The sequence below is a fragment of the Stegostoma tigrinum genome, chromosome 40 (genome assembly GCF_030684315.1).
Source record: "Stegostoma tigrinum isolate sSteTig4 chromosome 40, sSteTig4.hap1, whole genome shotgun sequence".
NCBI classification, from domain to species: domain Eukaryota; kingdom Metazoa; phylum Chordata; class Chondrichthyes; order Orectolobiformes; family Stegostomatidae; genus Stegostoma; species Stegostoma tigrinum.
In genome coordinates this window covers 511,194-526,938 of record NC_081393.1, presented here as the reverse complement: position 1 = coordinate 526,938, position 15,745 = coordinate 511,194, and the positions used below count along the sequence as shown (strand labels likewise).

Below are 15,745 nucleotides of genomic sequence, written 5' to 3'. Positions count from 1 at the left end.
CACTGATGATGTTACTTAGAATGGTGACGAAACGTACGAAAACTAACCTTCCAGCTCCGCGAGCAAACTCACATCCAGAACCTCAACCTGAGCTACAAATCTTCTCAAAACTTGCTAGGGGAACAATATTTCTAAACTGTGAACTTGTGTTGGCTATAACACAATTCCATCAGTGCTCCTTATCCTGGATATTTCAAACTTTCCTCCCACCATTGGTGAGCTTTCTGAAAACATCTACCACCTCAAACACAACCTCTCTCCTTCAACACATGGACCATGATGTAATAAGAGCTTTTAAAGCTAATTATTTAAGGTGCACATGTAAGAGGCTGACTGAACCACTGAGGGGGATACGGACAATGTTCTTCAATTTTGAAAGAGCTTTAACATCAAGATTGCAATTGACATTATCCTGGAGGCCTAGGGTGACGTCAGTAAGGACTGATTGCATGCAGTTTGGTGGAAGCTTCTCGCAGAATTTTTTCCAAGATTTTAAAGGCTTTGATCTGCCAGAAAAGCTCCCAAGAATCAAAGATTCTTACAAAGTAAGTAGAGTGAAGATGTTGAGGAGCTGCTCAAGTCCCACTGTGGAGTTGATCTGAAAAACTTGTCAGTGAGGGGAAAGTGGAAGCTGGAGATGAAGTAGCAGTAGTCCAGGATGCAGCGCCACAAGAGCTTGCCACTTCAGTTTTGGCTTCTATACCGAGGGAAAGAGAGAAGCAGTTGCAGCTCTTAGACGCCAACAATTACAATGCAGAACTCAGCAATTCGTGGAGTAATATCTTAGGTGGCTCCCTATTTACAGCTTCTTCGTGAAAGAAGAAAAAGGGCAAAGCAGCAAAACCTGGATCTGTTTTTTAATCCAACCCCCAAGCAACAGTCAGAAGACAATGAACCAGAGACATCCACTTCTGGATTAACTATTTTTTGCCCTAACCCTGCAAATAAAACCGCACCTCCAAGGTGGTGATAATGATAATGACGACAATGGCCCTCAGCCCCTGCATTAACAACACAGCAACCTCAAAACCACCTCCTCCATCAAGTCATCTTGACATTTTTTACCCCAAGGCAAGGTGTTAAATTTACTTTTATTTCATTATTAGACATGAATTAAACATTTATTCAAACTGTATTGTCTTGTGTGTTTGGCATTTAAGTTATTTTTGAGCGATGTTGAGTGATTTGTTTTGGGTGGTCTGCCCCAACCCCGCTTTTTCCATAGGCCCTGTTATTTCTATAGCTTGATTTTCTGTAATGCAACATTGCACAGGAACACAATTATTGCTTTATAGCATAACCAACTGTACTCCAAAAGTGCTTCACCAACGTCCTGTACAATTTCAACATGACATTCCATCTCCTATCCTTAATGATTTGAGCAATGAAGGCAAATGTGCTGAATGCCTTCTTAACCACCTTTTCTACCTGTGATGCAACTTTTAAAGAACTACATACCTGACCCCCTAGGTCCCTGTTCAACAAGATTTCCCAGGGCCCTACCATTAACTGTATAAGTCCTAACGATGTTTTTTTTGCCAAATTGCAAAGCCTCACATTAATCCAAATTAAACTCCATCTGCCACTCTTCAGCCCTTTTTGCCCCAGTTGATCAAGATATCTTTGTAATCTTAAATAACCTTTCTCACTGTTGACTACACCACCAATTTTGGTGTCTTCCGCAAAATTACTAAATCGCTGGTCACAAGCATCCAGTCTGAAAAACAACGTTCCACCACCACCCTCTGTCTCCTACCTTCAAGCTAATTTTGTATCGAATTGGCAAGCTCACCCTGAATCCTAAGTGATCTAACTGTACAAATTAGTCTACCATGTGGAACCTTGTCAAAGGCTTCACTGAAGTCCATGTAGACAAGGTCGGTCTCCCTGCTCTCATCAATCTTATGGACAATGTTGGAGTAAGCACCCTCTGCAATGTGTTCAACATTCCCAGGGTAGATACAGCACAGAGTTAGATACAAAGTAAAGCTTCCTCTACTGTTTTAAACAGAAAGTCAAGCTCTCTCTACGCTGACCCCATCAAACAGTCCCAGGACAGGTACAGCGCAGGGTTAGAGCTCATCCGACATTGCCCTGTAACATTGCAGCGGTAATACTGAATCCAATCACAGAAGGTGGTAAGACAAATATTTGGTGTCTCAGGGAATCGATGAGTAGAGTGGTAAGACAGGGAATGGAGTTTCAGCATAATGTCTGCCCTAAGTTCTGGTACTGAGGACTACTAATCTGTGGTTTGATAGAATGCCACCACCAATCCTCTCCTGAAGGCATCTTTAATCACCCACCCTGTTCGTACATACCGTGACACATCTCTGGGGCAAGCGTGACTTGAACCTGGAACACTTGGATCAGAGGTAAGGACATTACCATTGCACAATTCGATCCTATACCCATTTCCCATGATCTATTTTAATTAGGCATATTTGGATGCACAAGGAATAGACTGGACATTTATATCAGGAGCAACCATCGGCTGCATGTAACAGAAATAATTTAAAGGGACAATTACTCAGGATGGTGAGTGGTATCAGAATTGGGGAGGATCATTCAGAAAACAATAGGTCACGGAGCATCTCCAGAATTGCAATCCAACTTAAGTCTGATGCTGCCTAACTCTGCAAGCCCAACAGCTGTGTTTGTGCTCTGCTGCATGCTCAGCTGAACTGAAGGGGGCAGGGCAAGAAGCAGCTTGAAACGCAGACCTCCAGAAGGTGGCAGCTCTGACCCACACTCTGGGCTGGAAACAGAAAGGTAATTGTGATCCACTCACCACTACATACTTCAAATGTTTGTAATAAAAACAAGCGAAGAATTTGTCACTGACTCAAACCAGTTTGCAACTGCTGATGGTGGGCCCAGCAATGTCAAACAGACCATCAATTTGACAGGAGAATGAGGATGATCTGTGCAACTGTCAAAAACGAAGAGGATATGCAACCATGTCACACAGATTCTTGCATTTACTTACTGAATTTACTTAGAGGATTCAGTGCTATCCTCAAGAAACCCCACTTTATGTAGCTAACTGCATGCTAAAAATAGCACAACTATGCTGAGGTGTGCAGCCAAGGATCCCAGAAATTAAACAGTCATCCACCAATCAACCTTCCCCAGACCCATTGTACAAAGGGAGACCCAAAAACAGAGGTTTTTAACTGGTTCCGCACACCCAGAACAGAGTGTTCACAGTCACTCAATACAATCCATCATTCAGTGTGCTAATGAAGCGATAGCCAGAAATACAAACACGAATAAACCTGGAGGATGAGAGCTCATAGGACAAGATCCACATATCGTTCAACACCTCCTCTGTCCTCCTCTTGATACTTGCTCTGCCCACGCCCCATCCAAACACGATAGTCCAGTAAACCACTTCCTCCATCGCTACACAATCCCAATCCCCACTGTTCAGCCATGCTGGGAAGCTAATGCAACTCTGGCCTTCATAGCAAGAGGACTGGAGTACAAGATGCAGCAGTTGTGCTGCAGATATATAAAACTCTGCACAGACCCACTTGCAGATCTGGACACCAGACCTGAGGAAGGATCTATTGGTCTTTCAGGGAATACAAAACAGGTTTACAAGAATGATACCTGGTCCTCAGGGTTAAGTAACGAAGAGAATATACACAAACTAGGTCTGTTTTCTCTTAAATTTAGAAGGCTAAAAGGAAGATCTGATTGAAGTTTTCAAATATTAACAGGAAAAGATAGGACTGATAAAGATAAACTATTTCCATTGCTTAGGGATTCTCAGACTAGTTCCAGAATTAGGGTCAGACCATTCAGGAGAGATGTTAGGAAGTACTTCCACACCCAAAATGCAACAGACATTTGGAAGTCTCTTCCAAAAACAGCAACGGATGCAGGATGAGTTGTTAATGTTAAATCTGAGATAGATCATTTTTGTTAAGCAAAGGTGTTTAAGGATTTGGGCCAATGGCAATTATCATGGCAATTAACAGCCATGATGTCATCGAAGGGTGGAATAGGGTCAAGGTCTGAATGCCCTACTCCTGTTCCTATTTCAGACACTGTCCTCAAACCAATCCCTAGCTATATCCTGATACAAGCAGCACAGGGCTCTGAAACGTTTTGTCCACTTACGTTGTATACTGGTAAACAGACAGTCCATCCACAGCCCATTGTTAAAAAGCATGCCAGCTTTAATGAATACACAGGGGAATGTAAAGGCGTGGAAAAAAAGACTAGGTGAATAGGTAGGATTTGTCACAACCATTCAGGATCTTACAGCAAACCACTCCTCACTCGACTGTCCAACTCTCTCACCACCCCCCCCCCACAAACCCCACTCATTCCCTGGTTTTAATCTGGTAAAACCCCTTTGAAATAACACTATCGCATTTACATCATTCCTTAAATAAGACCATAACTGCATACTGTATTCCAGATGTGGTCTCACCAGTGCCCTGGACAAGTGAAACATAACATTCTAACTTTTATGTTCGCTATGTTTTATAGAGAAAGACTAGAATCTATTCTAATTACGTGGTGTAAGTGTATAGTCACCATGTGTGACTCATGAACTAGAAAAATTTAGATTATCTCTGCACCTTGGAATTTTGTAGTCATTCCCTACTTAAACAATAATCTGCTTCATTACTATACCAGCCAAAGCAAACAAATTCATATTTTCCCATATTACATTCTAACAGGTTGAGTGAGTAGACAAAAACCTATCTATAATTGATCTGCAACCTAGCTATGTCATCTTTACAACACACTTTCCTACGTATCTTTGTTTTATCTGAAAATTTAGTCATTGTACCTTAAATCATCAAGTAAGTTAGTCATATAAATTGTAAGAAGCCACGGCTTGAGCAGACCAGAATGGGAGCCCACTCATCACATCCTGATAATCTACCAATCCATTTATGCACAGTCTATGTTTTCTGTCAGCCAGCCTGTCTTCTATTCACGCTAGCACGTTATCCCGTACACCATGAGCTCCTACCTTCTGCATCAATACGGTAATCTTCAAGTCCTAACCCTCCGATAGTACAGCATTCCCCAAGTACTAACCCTCCAAGTGCAATGTTCCCTCAGTACTAACACTCTGATAGTGCAGCGCTCCCTTTGTAGTTATCATCAGTACCGTCGCTCTGACATTGTATCCTCAGGACCACAATGAGGTCCCAGTCTGGATTACTTGCAAAGTTTCTCCAGCAACAACTGAGGGGCTTTTCCTGCTCTATGTTCAGTGGCCTAAATATCTCTCCATACTTTCCCCTGCCCTATTCCAAACTCATATCTCCATTCACTTCTACCATATTAATTCTGAAAATGGTAGGGTCCAATCCCAGCTGCATTACTGGACTGCTTCTCACTCAAATAAAAAACAAGACTACGCTAGTGGAGCCAGGATTTCAAATCCCACATTGCCACAGAATTTGAAATCATTGAATTCAATGTTGAATAGTAACAAAAATTTTGAAAAGTTGTGTATAAACCTAACAACTTGTTAAAGTCCAACCAGCTCATGAAGACCATCCCACAAGAAAATACTGCTATTTTCACTAGTCAAGTCTTGATCTGATTTTGAATTATAGGGTGAAAATAACTTCCCTCTGAAATAGCCTGACAATTCTTGACAAAATAAAAGCAACAATAAGAATCCATTTGTATAAAGAGACACTGTCTGCCATGTCAAATTCACAAAATCCTCCCCACCAGCTTACAGCAACTTCAGAGGATCATCACATACTCACAAATTTGTCATACTCCACAGATCATGCCTTCCAGCTCAGGTGCCAAATCTCATCAGTATTAACTCAAAATACAAACAGAAAGTGTGGAGATATTCAGGTTCCTGGTATCTGGATCATTTCTGTCTCCATTGATGCTGGCACATCTACCAAGTACTGCCAACTTATTCTGAACTCACTAGGGTCTATTACCATAATGGAAGGGTCCTTTCCCATCAACACGGCAGACTCAAAAGGAGGGACAGTATGACCCTTCAGTATTGAATCATATTGGAGACCAAGGCATCAGGTCAGTGATGGACTTACGACATATCCCACTGATTATCACTTTTCCCCCATCATCCAGCTGCTGAATCTACTCCAGGAGATGACACAACCATAAACATCCCCATTCTCCCTCCACCACTGACTCTCAAAGCAGTGTATACCATTTACAAGATGCACTGTAGAAATTTACCAATGGCCCTTAGCCAGCACCTTCCAATCCCAGAACCACGTCCACCGAAAGAACAACAGACACATGGGAACATCACAAACTGCAAGTTCCCCTCCAAGTTCACCATTTTCATTTGGAAATTTCTTCAGTGTCACTGGGTCAACATCCAGGAACTCCCCACTTGTACTGAGTGTCCCTGCCCCTAAGGATTGTAATGGTTCAAGGCAATGATTCATCACCACTTTCTCAAGGGGAACCAGAGACAGACAATAAATGCTGGCCCAGCTAGCGATACTCACATCCTGTGAATGAATTAAAAATCTGGCAGAGACAAGTATAAAAGAGCAAAATACAAGGTTGAAGCATTGGCTAACACACTCATAACAGCATAGGAGAAAATGTGTCTCATGGCCATACCAGCTACGTGTAGATCAGTTCATATCATCCGCTTCCCCCACTCTCTCTCCCCACGTCCTGCAAGTTTAATTTCCCTCAAATACCGATACAAATTCCTTTTGAAGTCACTGACAGTCTCCACTTGCATAACCCTTTTTAGGAGGCAAGTTCCAGACACTACATTCTGCATTTTAAAATTTTTCCTGAAACCCCTGCATGTCTTGTCGTACGCCTTCAATTTGTGTCTCCCAGTTGTCCCATCAGTACAACAGCTTAACTTTGTCTACATTACTGACATACACAATGGTGACAGCTCAAAAGGGGATTCTGCATAAAAGTAAATCAGTCACATTCTCCTTCCTTTTTTTCCACAGAGCTGCAGACTCTCTGGTCTCTTCAGTAATTATCTAATTCCCTTTTGAAAGCCACAGATGCATTTGTCTCCACCACATTCTCAGGCAGTGTATTTCTAAACCTAACCACTGCTGCTTAAAAACAATTTTCACTTGACCGTCACTTACTTTGTCAATATCTTAAATCAGTGCCCTCAGGTTCTACTCCTCCTGTGAGTGATCTCCACTATTCAGTCCAGACCCTTCCATGATTTTCTACACGTTTATCAAGTCTCCTCTCACTTTTCTCTTCTTGAGAGAAAAATGTCCAGCCTCCATAATCTATTCTCTAAACTATATTTAGTCCAAAGAACAACAATGTCTGTTCATGGCTCAAATCCTCTATTTGTGTGGTGTAATCATGTGAGTACCATCAGCATGGGAACTGCACTAGTTCAGGGGTCAGATCTGTCATTATTCACCAAGGGAAAATATTTTCTCATCAACCTGTGCAGAAATGTTATGACACACCTTGAACATGGGCCTCCTGGTTCCGAGATAAAGACACTACCAACGTATCACAACAGTCCCTCATCATTACGGGAAAATGACAGCAACTGGCCAAAAACAGCAATTGCAGACGCCATCTGTAGTGACGGGAACCAGGGTTAGATGGATCTCATTGACAATGAGATCCCTGATTGGGTTTGTTAGCCTGGGCCGATCAAGGAGCCCTGGCTGACAGACAAAAACGGGAGATTCAGAAGGTGTCCTCAATCTAGGGACTTGGATTGGCTGGTCACAGTCCACATACTGTGCAGGTGTAAATAAAGGGTGACTTGGCGACAGGATACTGGCCTGAGTTATTTCTGGGAAAATCTAGATGACTGGGATCAATTTTGGCCTGACAAATTGAAGTGACTACAGTGAAATGATTGGCTGAACCACATATCTTGTATTGTAAACTTCATGAACACATTGGAAGCTTCCAGACGGGATTCCATTAAAAAAAACACATAATTAACTTGTGAGCAAAATCATAACTGATGGAATGAAAGAGACAATAGTAGCATGGATACAAAACTGGCTGAGTGACTGGAAGAAGAGTAATGACTGATGGAAGGTTTTTCACTTGAGAAAGATTTCTGCTGAGTTCCTCAGGAGTTGATGTTGGGACTCTTGCTGTTCTTGACACTGGTGTATAGGGCACAATTTTAAAATGTGAGGATTACAGGAAACTTGGAAACATTGTAAACTATGAAGCAGATAGTGTACAATGTCAAGAGGACAGTCAGGTTGGCGAAATTGGCAAACAACTGATCGTAGAGAAATGTAATTGATTCATGTCAGTGAGAACAATATTGAAGTATTATAAAATGCACGGTTAAATTTTAAAGGGGCACAACAGCAGAAGGACCTGGGTGATTATGTGCAAAAATCATTGAAGGTGATAGGAATATGAGAGGTTAAGAGCATAGTTAATTAAAATTACAGCATCTTAAGTTTTACTAACAGGACAGAGTTTAAAAGCAATGACATAGAATAAGTTAAACTTACTTGAAAGATTGCACTAGGGCATTATATTCAGCTCCTAATTTAGCAAGAACGTAACAGCATTTGTGCAGAAACGATTGAGAATGTTTCTGGTGAAGAGTAATTTCATTTCTGGAAATGGAAGAAGTTATCATCCTTGGAGAGTTGAAGGAGACTTCAAGGAGATATTCCAAATCATGGGGATCTGGACTGAATGGACAGGGTGAAAGTGCTCCTATAGAAGGATCAAGAACAAAACGGTACAGATTTAAGCTAACTGCTGTAAAAGGCAGTGATGACACGAAGAAAATCCACTTCACAGTGAGTGGTTAGGGTCTGGAATGCACTGCCTGAAAGTGCGAAGCAAGCAAGGTCAATTAGGATGCTGAGGAGTGCAATGAATCACTACCCGAACAAGGAAAATACACCAAAGGAAGCAAGCAGTGGAGCTGAAGTTGGTAAACTGACACAGAGCTATTACAGACACATTCAGCTAAATGTCCCCCTTCTGTGCTGTATCATTTCTATGATAATCTGAAGTCCAGGGCCACTCTGTATTCTGTTAACTAGCCTTTTATGTAGCACTTCATTAAAATCCACACAAACAACATCCACTGAATTCCCTTCAGCAAGCTTCTAACACATTCACCAAAACAAAACTAGTCGTTGACCACGCTGCATCTTTTACAAAGTTGTGCTTTCCTTAACTATTTCAAATTGCTAAATGCCTGTTCATTTTGTCTCCCCACCTCTATTTCTAAAACTTTAGACATCATAGATATAACTGGACAGTCTGTGCTGACAACCAATATCCTTACATCCTCTGTTGAATAAGGGTGTCACATTTATCATTTCTCCAATCCTCTATGCCTCTTCACTAGGTACAGCCTATTGCTACACTCACTTTCCTTTCAGACCAAAACGGAAGCCATCAAATCCAAGCAACCTATTCACTCGCCGCACAGCCAGTTAGCTGCCTGCCTCCTCCCCATAACCCAATGCCATTTCAGAAGGCAGCCTTCAGACAATGGGAATCACTCCAATTAATATCAATACATAGCAAAGGCTACTGGGCCTGATATCATTCCAGCAGTAGCCCCGAGGACTCATGCTTCTGAACTGGCCACACCACTTGCCAAACTACAATACAGTTACAACACTGGCATCAATCCAGCAATGTAAAAATTGTGCAGGATTATCCTATCCACAGCCAGAAAAATTTACTTTAGCGATCAGTCTACTTGTGATCATCAGCAAAATCATGTAAGATGTTGCTGATGGTGCTATGAAAATCACTCAAGACAATAGTGCTCATTGTAGATACCAGCAGGAAATCTTAACCACAGGTCTGGTTATAACCTTCCTCTGATCATGGAATGAGAAAGCTGAATTCCAGGGGCGAGATGAAAATGACTGCCCTCGAGACCAAATGTGACAGAGTGTGGCATCAAGATGACCAAGTAAACGTCAACAGGAACGAGGGCAAAAATTCTCTGCTGGTTGGAGTTGTATCAAACACTAAGGAAGACGGCCGTAGTTCTTAGGGGTCAGTCATCTCAGCTCCAGGATATCTGCAAGAGTTCCCCAGGGGAGTACTCTAGGCTCAACCAGCTTCGGCTATATCAACCATCTTCCCTCCGTCAAAAGATATTCGTTGATGACAGCACAACATCCAACACCGTTCACAATTTCTTAGATACTAAAAACTACACATATTCAAATCCAGAATCATTCCGACTTGAATTTCTAAACAGCGTACAATATTCTGGCAACAAGTGAACATCTAAACATCTTTATTGACATTCAGTGGCATTACCATCGTCAAATTCCCTCGCTGTCAACATGCGAGGAGTTAGCACCGACCTGAAACTAGACTCGCCACATAAATATTGTGGCTGCAAGACCAGGTTATAAGCTGATTATTGTGCCAAGGGACTCATCTTCTGTCCAACAATTACAAGGCATAGTCAGGAGTGTGAGGAAATACTCTTCTCTTGCCTGGATGGGTGCAGCTCCAACAACAGTTAAAGCCTCAACATCACTCAGGACAAAGCAGCCACTTAATTGGCACAAACATCCACTCCCTCCACCACCAATGCTTAGCAACAGCAGCAGCATGTAGCATTTACAACAAGCAATGCAGTAACTCACCAAGGCTATTTCCAGAGTACCTTCCAAAGCTGCTGCTACTTTTACTGAAAAGGACAATGGCAGCAGATAGAAGCGAACACCACTACCAGAAAGATTCCTTCCAAGTCACTCATCCTAAATTGGAAACACATCATTGTTCCTCGAGTGTCGCTTGTTCAAAATCCTGGAGCACCCTTCTTAATATCACTGTGGGACTACCTACAGTGGCTCTAAAAGGCCACTTACTCCAAGACTATCGGGGAGTAGCTCTGGCCTGGCTGGTGTCCCTCACAGCCCATGGATGAATTAAAAACTCTAAAAAAGTCTCAAAGCTCTTCTCCCTCTTGTCCAAATTTCCAGAAAAATGCTCATCATCCCTTCCTAGCCCCAGCATTAGTTCATGCTTTTCATGGCTTCCTTTCCTTGAGTCTTAGTTACCCACCTCCCCCGACAACACTGCTTTCAAGTCTGTCAGCATCACCCCTTAACAACCCTCCACATTGATACCTTGGTCCTTGGAAATTACCCAATCATCAATACCTTCTCCAGAGTCCTCAAACACATTGTTACATTACAAATCCACAACATCAATGTTTGACAACAGCAAATTCTCACTCACAAATACATCTCTCAACTGACAACCTTAGACTACTCACCTGAGATCCAGCACAGGTTGAACAGGCATTTCCTCCAATGAAATCACAGGAAAACTGAAAGCAGGGTTTTCCCACGCCAATCACAAACTGTGTTCCCAAGCCCCTAGCTCCATCCCTCTCCCTGGCAAATGTCTTGGGTTAAAGCCAATGGTTCACAAACATACTGTTATTCCTGATTCCAGGACAAGCATGCGGCCATTTCCATCCAATCCCCTGCAAACATCATCCGTCCCTATCAACTCAGTCATTCTTCATTACCTCATGGCACGTAGGTATCATCGAAAAAAACTTGCCTTCATTGCACATTCCTAAGTGGTCAAGAAGATGGTGTGGAGCTACCTCCTTGACTAGGACGAGATGGCTTTCTGGAACATCCTAGGGACGGTCACATGTCAGTGACATTGCTATGGGTTTGCAGTCAGCAACAGGTCAGACCAGACAAGGATTACAGATTTCCCTCCACTGAGGCTAATCAGGAGCCAGGTGGGTATCAAGGACAGTCAGGCAAAATGACGGTCTCCATTGCTGAGATTGGCTTTTATATTCCAGACATTTTAATGCTCTGAACAATTTTGACAGGGAAAGGAAAGATTTTCTGTTTCCAGTAGTCAATATGACAGTAACTAGGGTCACAATTTGAAGATTGTCAGCAGGATTGAGATGAGATGAAACTTCTTTATTCAGAGTTGTTAGGATTTGGAATGCACCACCTAAATGAATGGTGCAGGCAGATTCCAATCGGAAATTTCAAAGAGAAAGTGAAGGGCAGCAGAAATCGACTCATAACTCTGTGGCTACCTCCAGTACAATCCCCTCATATTTCTGCTGCTTTTGTCTGAAAGTGATGAAGTTCGAGGGCTACAGAATAGAAATAGCTGTGTAGATCTTTCAGGAGCCTGCACAGACATGGTGGGTCGAATGGCCTCCTCCTAAACTGTAAAATTCTTTGAATGCTTTGATCTAACTAAAATTCCTCATCAATTGTGGTGCAACGAGTCTCCTGATGACAGAGGAAGTGGTACAGGTGGGTACAATTACGACTTTAGAAAACATTTGGACAGGTACATAGATAGGAAAGGTTTAGAGGGATGAGTCAAACGCAAACAGTCTGGACTAGTTCAGTTTAGGAAACCTGGTTGGCATGGACATGTTCGGCCAAAGGATCCATCACCGTGCTGTATACCCGTGTGTGTGTGAGAGGTCCATCACCGTGCTGTATACCCGTGTGTGACAGGTCCGTCACCGTGCTGTATACCCGTGTGTGAGAGGTCCGTCACCGTGCTGTATACCCGTGTGTGACAGGTCCGTCACCGTGCTGTAAACCCGTGTGTGACAGGTCCGTCACCGTGCTGTATACCCGTGTGTGAGAGGTCCGTCACCGTGCTGTATACCCGTGTGTGAGAGGTCCGTCACCGTGCTGTATACCCGTGTGTGAGAGGTCCGTCACCGTGCTGTATACCCGTGTGTGTGAAGTCCGTCACCGTGCTGTATACCCGTGTGTGAGAGGTCCGTCACCGTGCTGTATACCCGTGTGTGAGAGGTCCGTCACCGTGCTGTATACCCGTGTGTGTGAAGTCTGTCACCGTGCTGTATACCCGTGTGTGTGAAGTCTGTCACCGTGCTGTATACCTCTACGACTGTGCCCAGAAATATATTTCCAAGATAACCAAGCCCTTGCTACTGTGTCCCTTAGTTCCAAAACGCTCTCTTGACTGGTGTCTCAACTTCCACCCGATACAGATTTTAGCTCAGCCCAAATTCTGGCCTCTACGTCCTAATTGACAGCCAATCGTGTCCACTCACTGCAGCCTGGGCTCTCTGATTAACTTTGATTTGTGGTCTGGAAAGAGCTGTCTTTAATGCCTCCATAAGTTTGTTAATGTCACATTGTCTTTGTGATGATGGGAGTGGGACACACTGGAGGAAGGACAGAGGGAACAGTGAGAGTAACCAAACACACCGACTCTGTAGCTTCCTCCAGCACAGCTCCTCAGATTTCTGCTGCCTTTCAGTTCTCACCTTGCACAGATACCAAATTTAATCTCTCCACCATTCGTGGCTGGTGCCTTCAACTGCACTCACCCCAAGCTCTGCAATTTCCTTTCTAAATCTCTCTTCTTTTCTCTTCTCCTTTAGGATGCTTATTAAAATCTATTGGAGCATGCTGTCAGTGAAGGAAATGAATCTTGAGGTGATGTAGTGGTACATTTTGCCTAAGCTCCTACCAGAGGATGATTTATAAAAGCAGTTGTTGTTCTTCAAGGGACAAACTATTTGAACCATTTGTCGTTCAGGGTTTTCTTTATGTGAACTGAAGGGCTCTTAATGCTCTGTCACCTTGTCTAGCCTAACACACAACAGGGTCCAAACTGCAGTACCCCACAACATCAAGTCTTATCCAACAATGACATAGACGGGATAAACACATTTTGAAAATCGACACTGTTCTGTTGACTCAATCTCCGGGTCACAATGAAGAGAACCAAAATCCGAGTGGATCCTGTTCCCCAGTACAGGATGGGAGATGAGGGGCTATGACAAGCAGGCAATCATTTAGTGGGGCTACAGAAGAAGAAGAAGCAATTGCAGACATGAAACAGGAGAGAAGCGAGGGAGCAACTGTAAGACTTCTCGCCCCTGGGTGTTTCCTCTTTATTTTCTGCTCGGTATCTGCAGTCAGCCCCCGCTGGGGGAGGGGGAAGAGTTTGTGAGGCGAAGTTACCCGTGCGGAGGTCTTTTCGAACTGCAGAAAGTTCTACCAAACTTGGCAAAATGTTGGGAGGCGACGGAGAGAGGGATAAAAGCAGCCTATTCCCGGGCTAGAACAAAAGGCTGAGGCCAATCTGAAGGAGGGGAGGTGAAAGAGGGAATGACGGGGGAAAAGGAAACGGGAAGAGCAATGGGAAAAGGAGAGGCTCCTGTCTCCCTCTCCCCCCGCCCCGCAAACGAAGTGAGCGCCGCGAGCAGCGAGAAAAAGTTTGCAAAGTCTTACCGTGCGGGCCCCGGGGGTGAGCGATCCGCTTGGGAGGTAAGGAGTAGACAGCTCCGGGATCATGATGAACGGGTAAGCAGCAGCAGCGGCTCCCTTAAACAACCCTCCATCTTGCCTTTTGACTGGGAATTTGGGAACATGGCCGAGAGAGAGAGAGAGAGAGAGAGAGAGAAGGGGAGGGGGGGAAAAGTTGGTGAAACTTTGCGAGTTGCCAGGAATGTTGCAAAGCTATGAATGTCGGCTCCAGGATCTCACTCTCTCTCTCACTCACCTTCGTGCTGCTGGTAATCCCGAGCTTTCTCTCCAAAACTCGGCGTGTGCCTGCGCTCAGCCTGCAAAACACAAAAACACACAGACAGAAAGAGCGAGCTGTGAAAGTGCCCGGGCCGGGGACCCCTCCCCCGCCGCCTCAATGGGGCTCAGCAGCCAGGGCAGGGGGGGGGGGGGGGGGGGCGGCAGCTGGCCCGGCTCCTCACGGCCTCACCTCGGTCTCCGGGGAGCTGCTGCTGCCGCCGCCGCCCCCGCTGCCCGGCGCCGTCTGCTCGCTCTCGTTGACCAGAGATGACTTGACATCGGCGAGGTCCCGGTCTGCGGACACACTGCCCGGCCGCTTGTCCTCCTGCTCGCCCTCGTCCTTGAAGGAGATCATCTCATCACTAGCCCCCAGATCATCGCCTGCTGGAAGCTGCGGCATCTCGCTGGCTCTCACTCTTTCCCCTTCTCCTTCTCCTTCTTTCTCCCTCCTTCCCTCTCTCCGACCACGCTCTGATTGACACTTTGATGGACACCAAACTTCCAAAGCTTTCTCCAATCAGCTGTCCCTCCGGGGGCGGGGCGACTGCCTTGAAATGGACTCGATCCCATGAACGACCCTTCCCTTTCCCTTTCGCCAGAGCTCTCCCCCGCCCCCCGACAAACGAGTAAAATTCTCTCCCTTCCCGTCCCACACAGTCCGTCATCCTCACTTCCACACCAACTCTTCAACCGCAGTGTCCCACACACTCACTATTACCAAATACTGCACACTCAAACTGAATGGAGAATTTGAATGAGATTGAAGGGAGAGCCAGACAGTCCCGGAGGTGCCAACACCGGGTGCATTTCACTCCTCAAACCAGCGCCGAAAAACCTGAGACCCCCAACTCACTGCACGCGTGAAAGCGAATCCAACACAGGCGTGAAAACGAACATATTCGGGACGACCCGAAAATAAGCTAAACGATGAACGCCAGAACATTGGACAGGTATTAACACAAATAACTGAACACACAGGACAGGCAACAACTCAAATAACTGAACACACAGGACAGGCAACAACTCAAATAACTACACACAGGACAGGCAACAACTCAAATAACTGAACACACAGGACAGGCAACAACTCAAATAACTGAACACACAGGACAGGCAACAACTCAAATGACTACACACAGGACAGGCAACAACTCAAATAACTGAACACACAGGACAGGCAACAACTCAAATAACAACACACAGGACAGGCAACAACTCAAATAACTGAA

General features: G+C 44.5%; 1 protein-coding gene across 2 annotated transcripts in view; it reads right to left on the bottom strand.

Annotated features, from left to right (window-relative positions):
* The window catches only part of LOC125447938 (transcription factor 7-like 2), a 51,335-nt gene extending 36,360 nt beyond the window's left edge, over positions 1 to 14,975 (bottom strand). For both annotated transcript variants that reach the window (XM_048522746.1, XM_048522747.1), the window contains exons 1-3: positions 14,707 to 14,975; positions 14,494 to 14,554; positions 14,223 to 14,344 (exon numbers count right to left, since the gene is read on the bottom strand). In XM_048522746.1, the coding sequence (XP_048378703.1) occupies positions 14,223 to 14,344; positions 14,494 to 14,554; positions 14,707 to 14,916 (393 nt within the window). In that variant the 5' untranslated portion in view covers positions 14,917 to 14,975. The remainder of the gene's footprint in view (positions 1 to 14,222; positions 14,345 to 14,493; positions 14,555 to 14,706) is intronic.
* Positions 14,976 to 15,745: the final 770 nt, after the last annotated feature.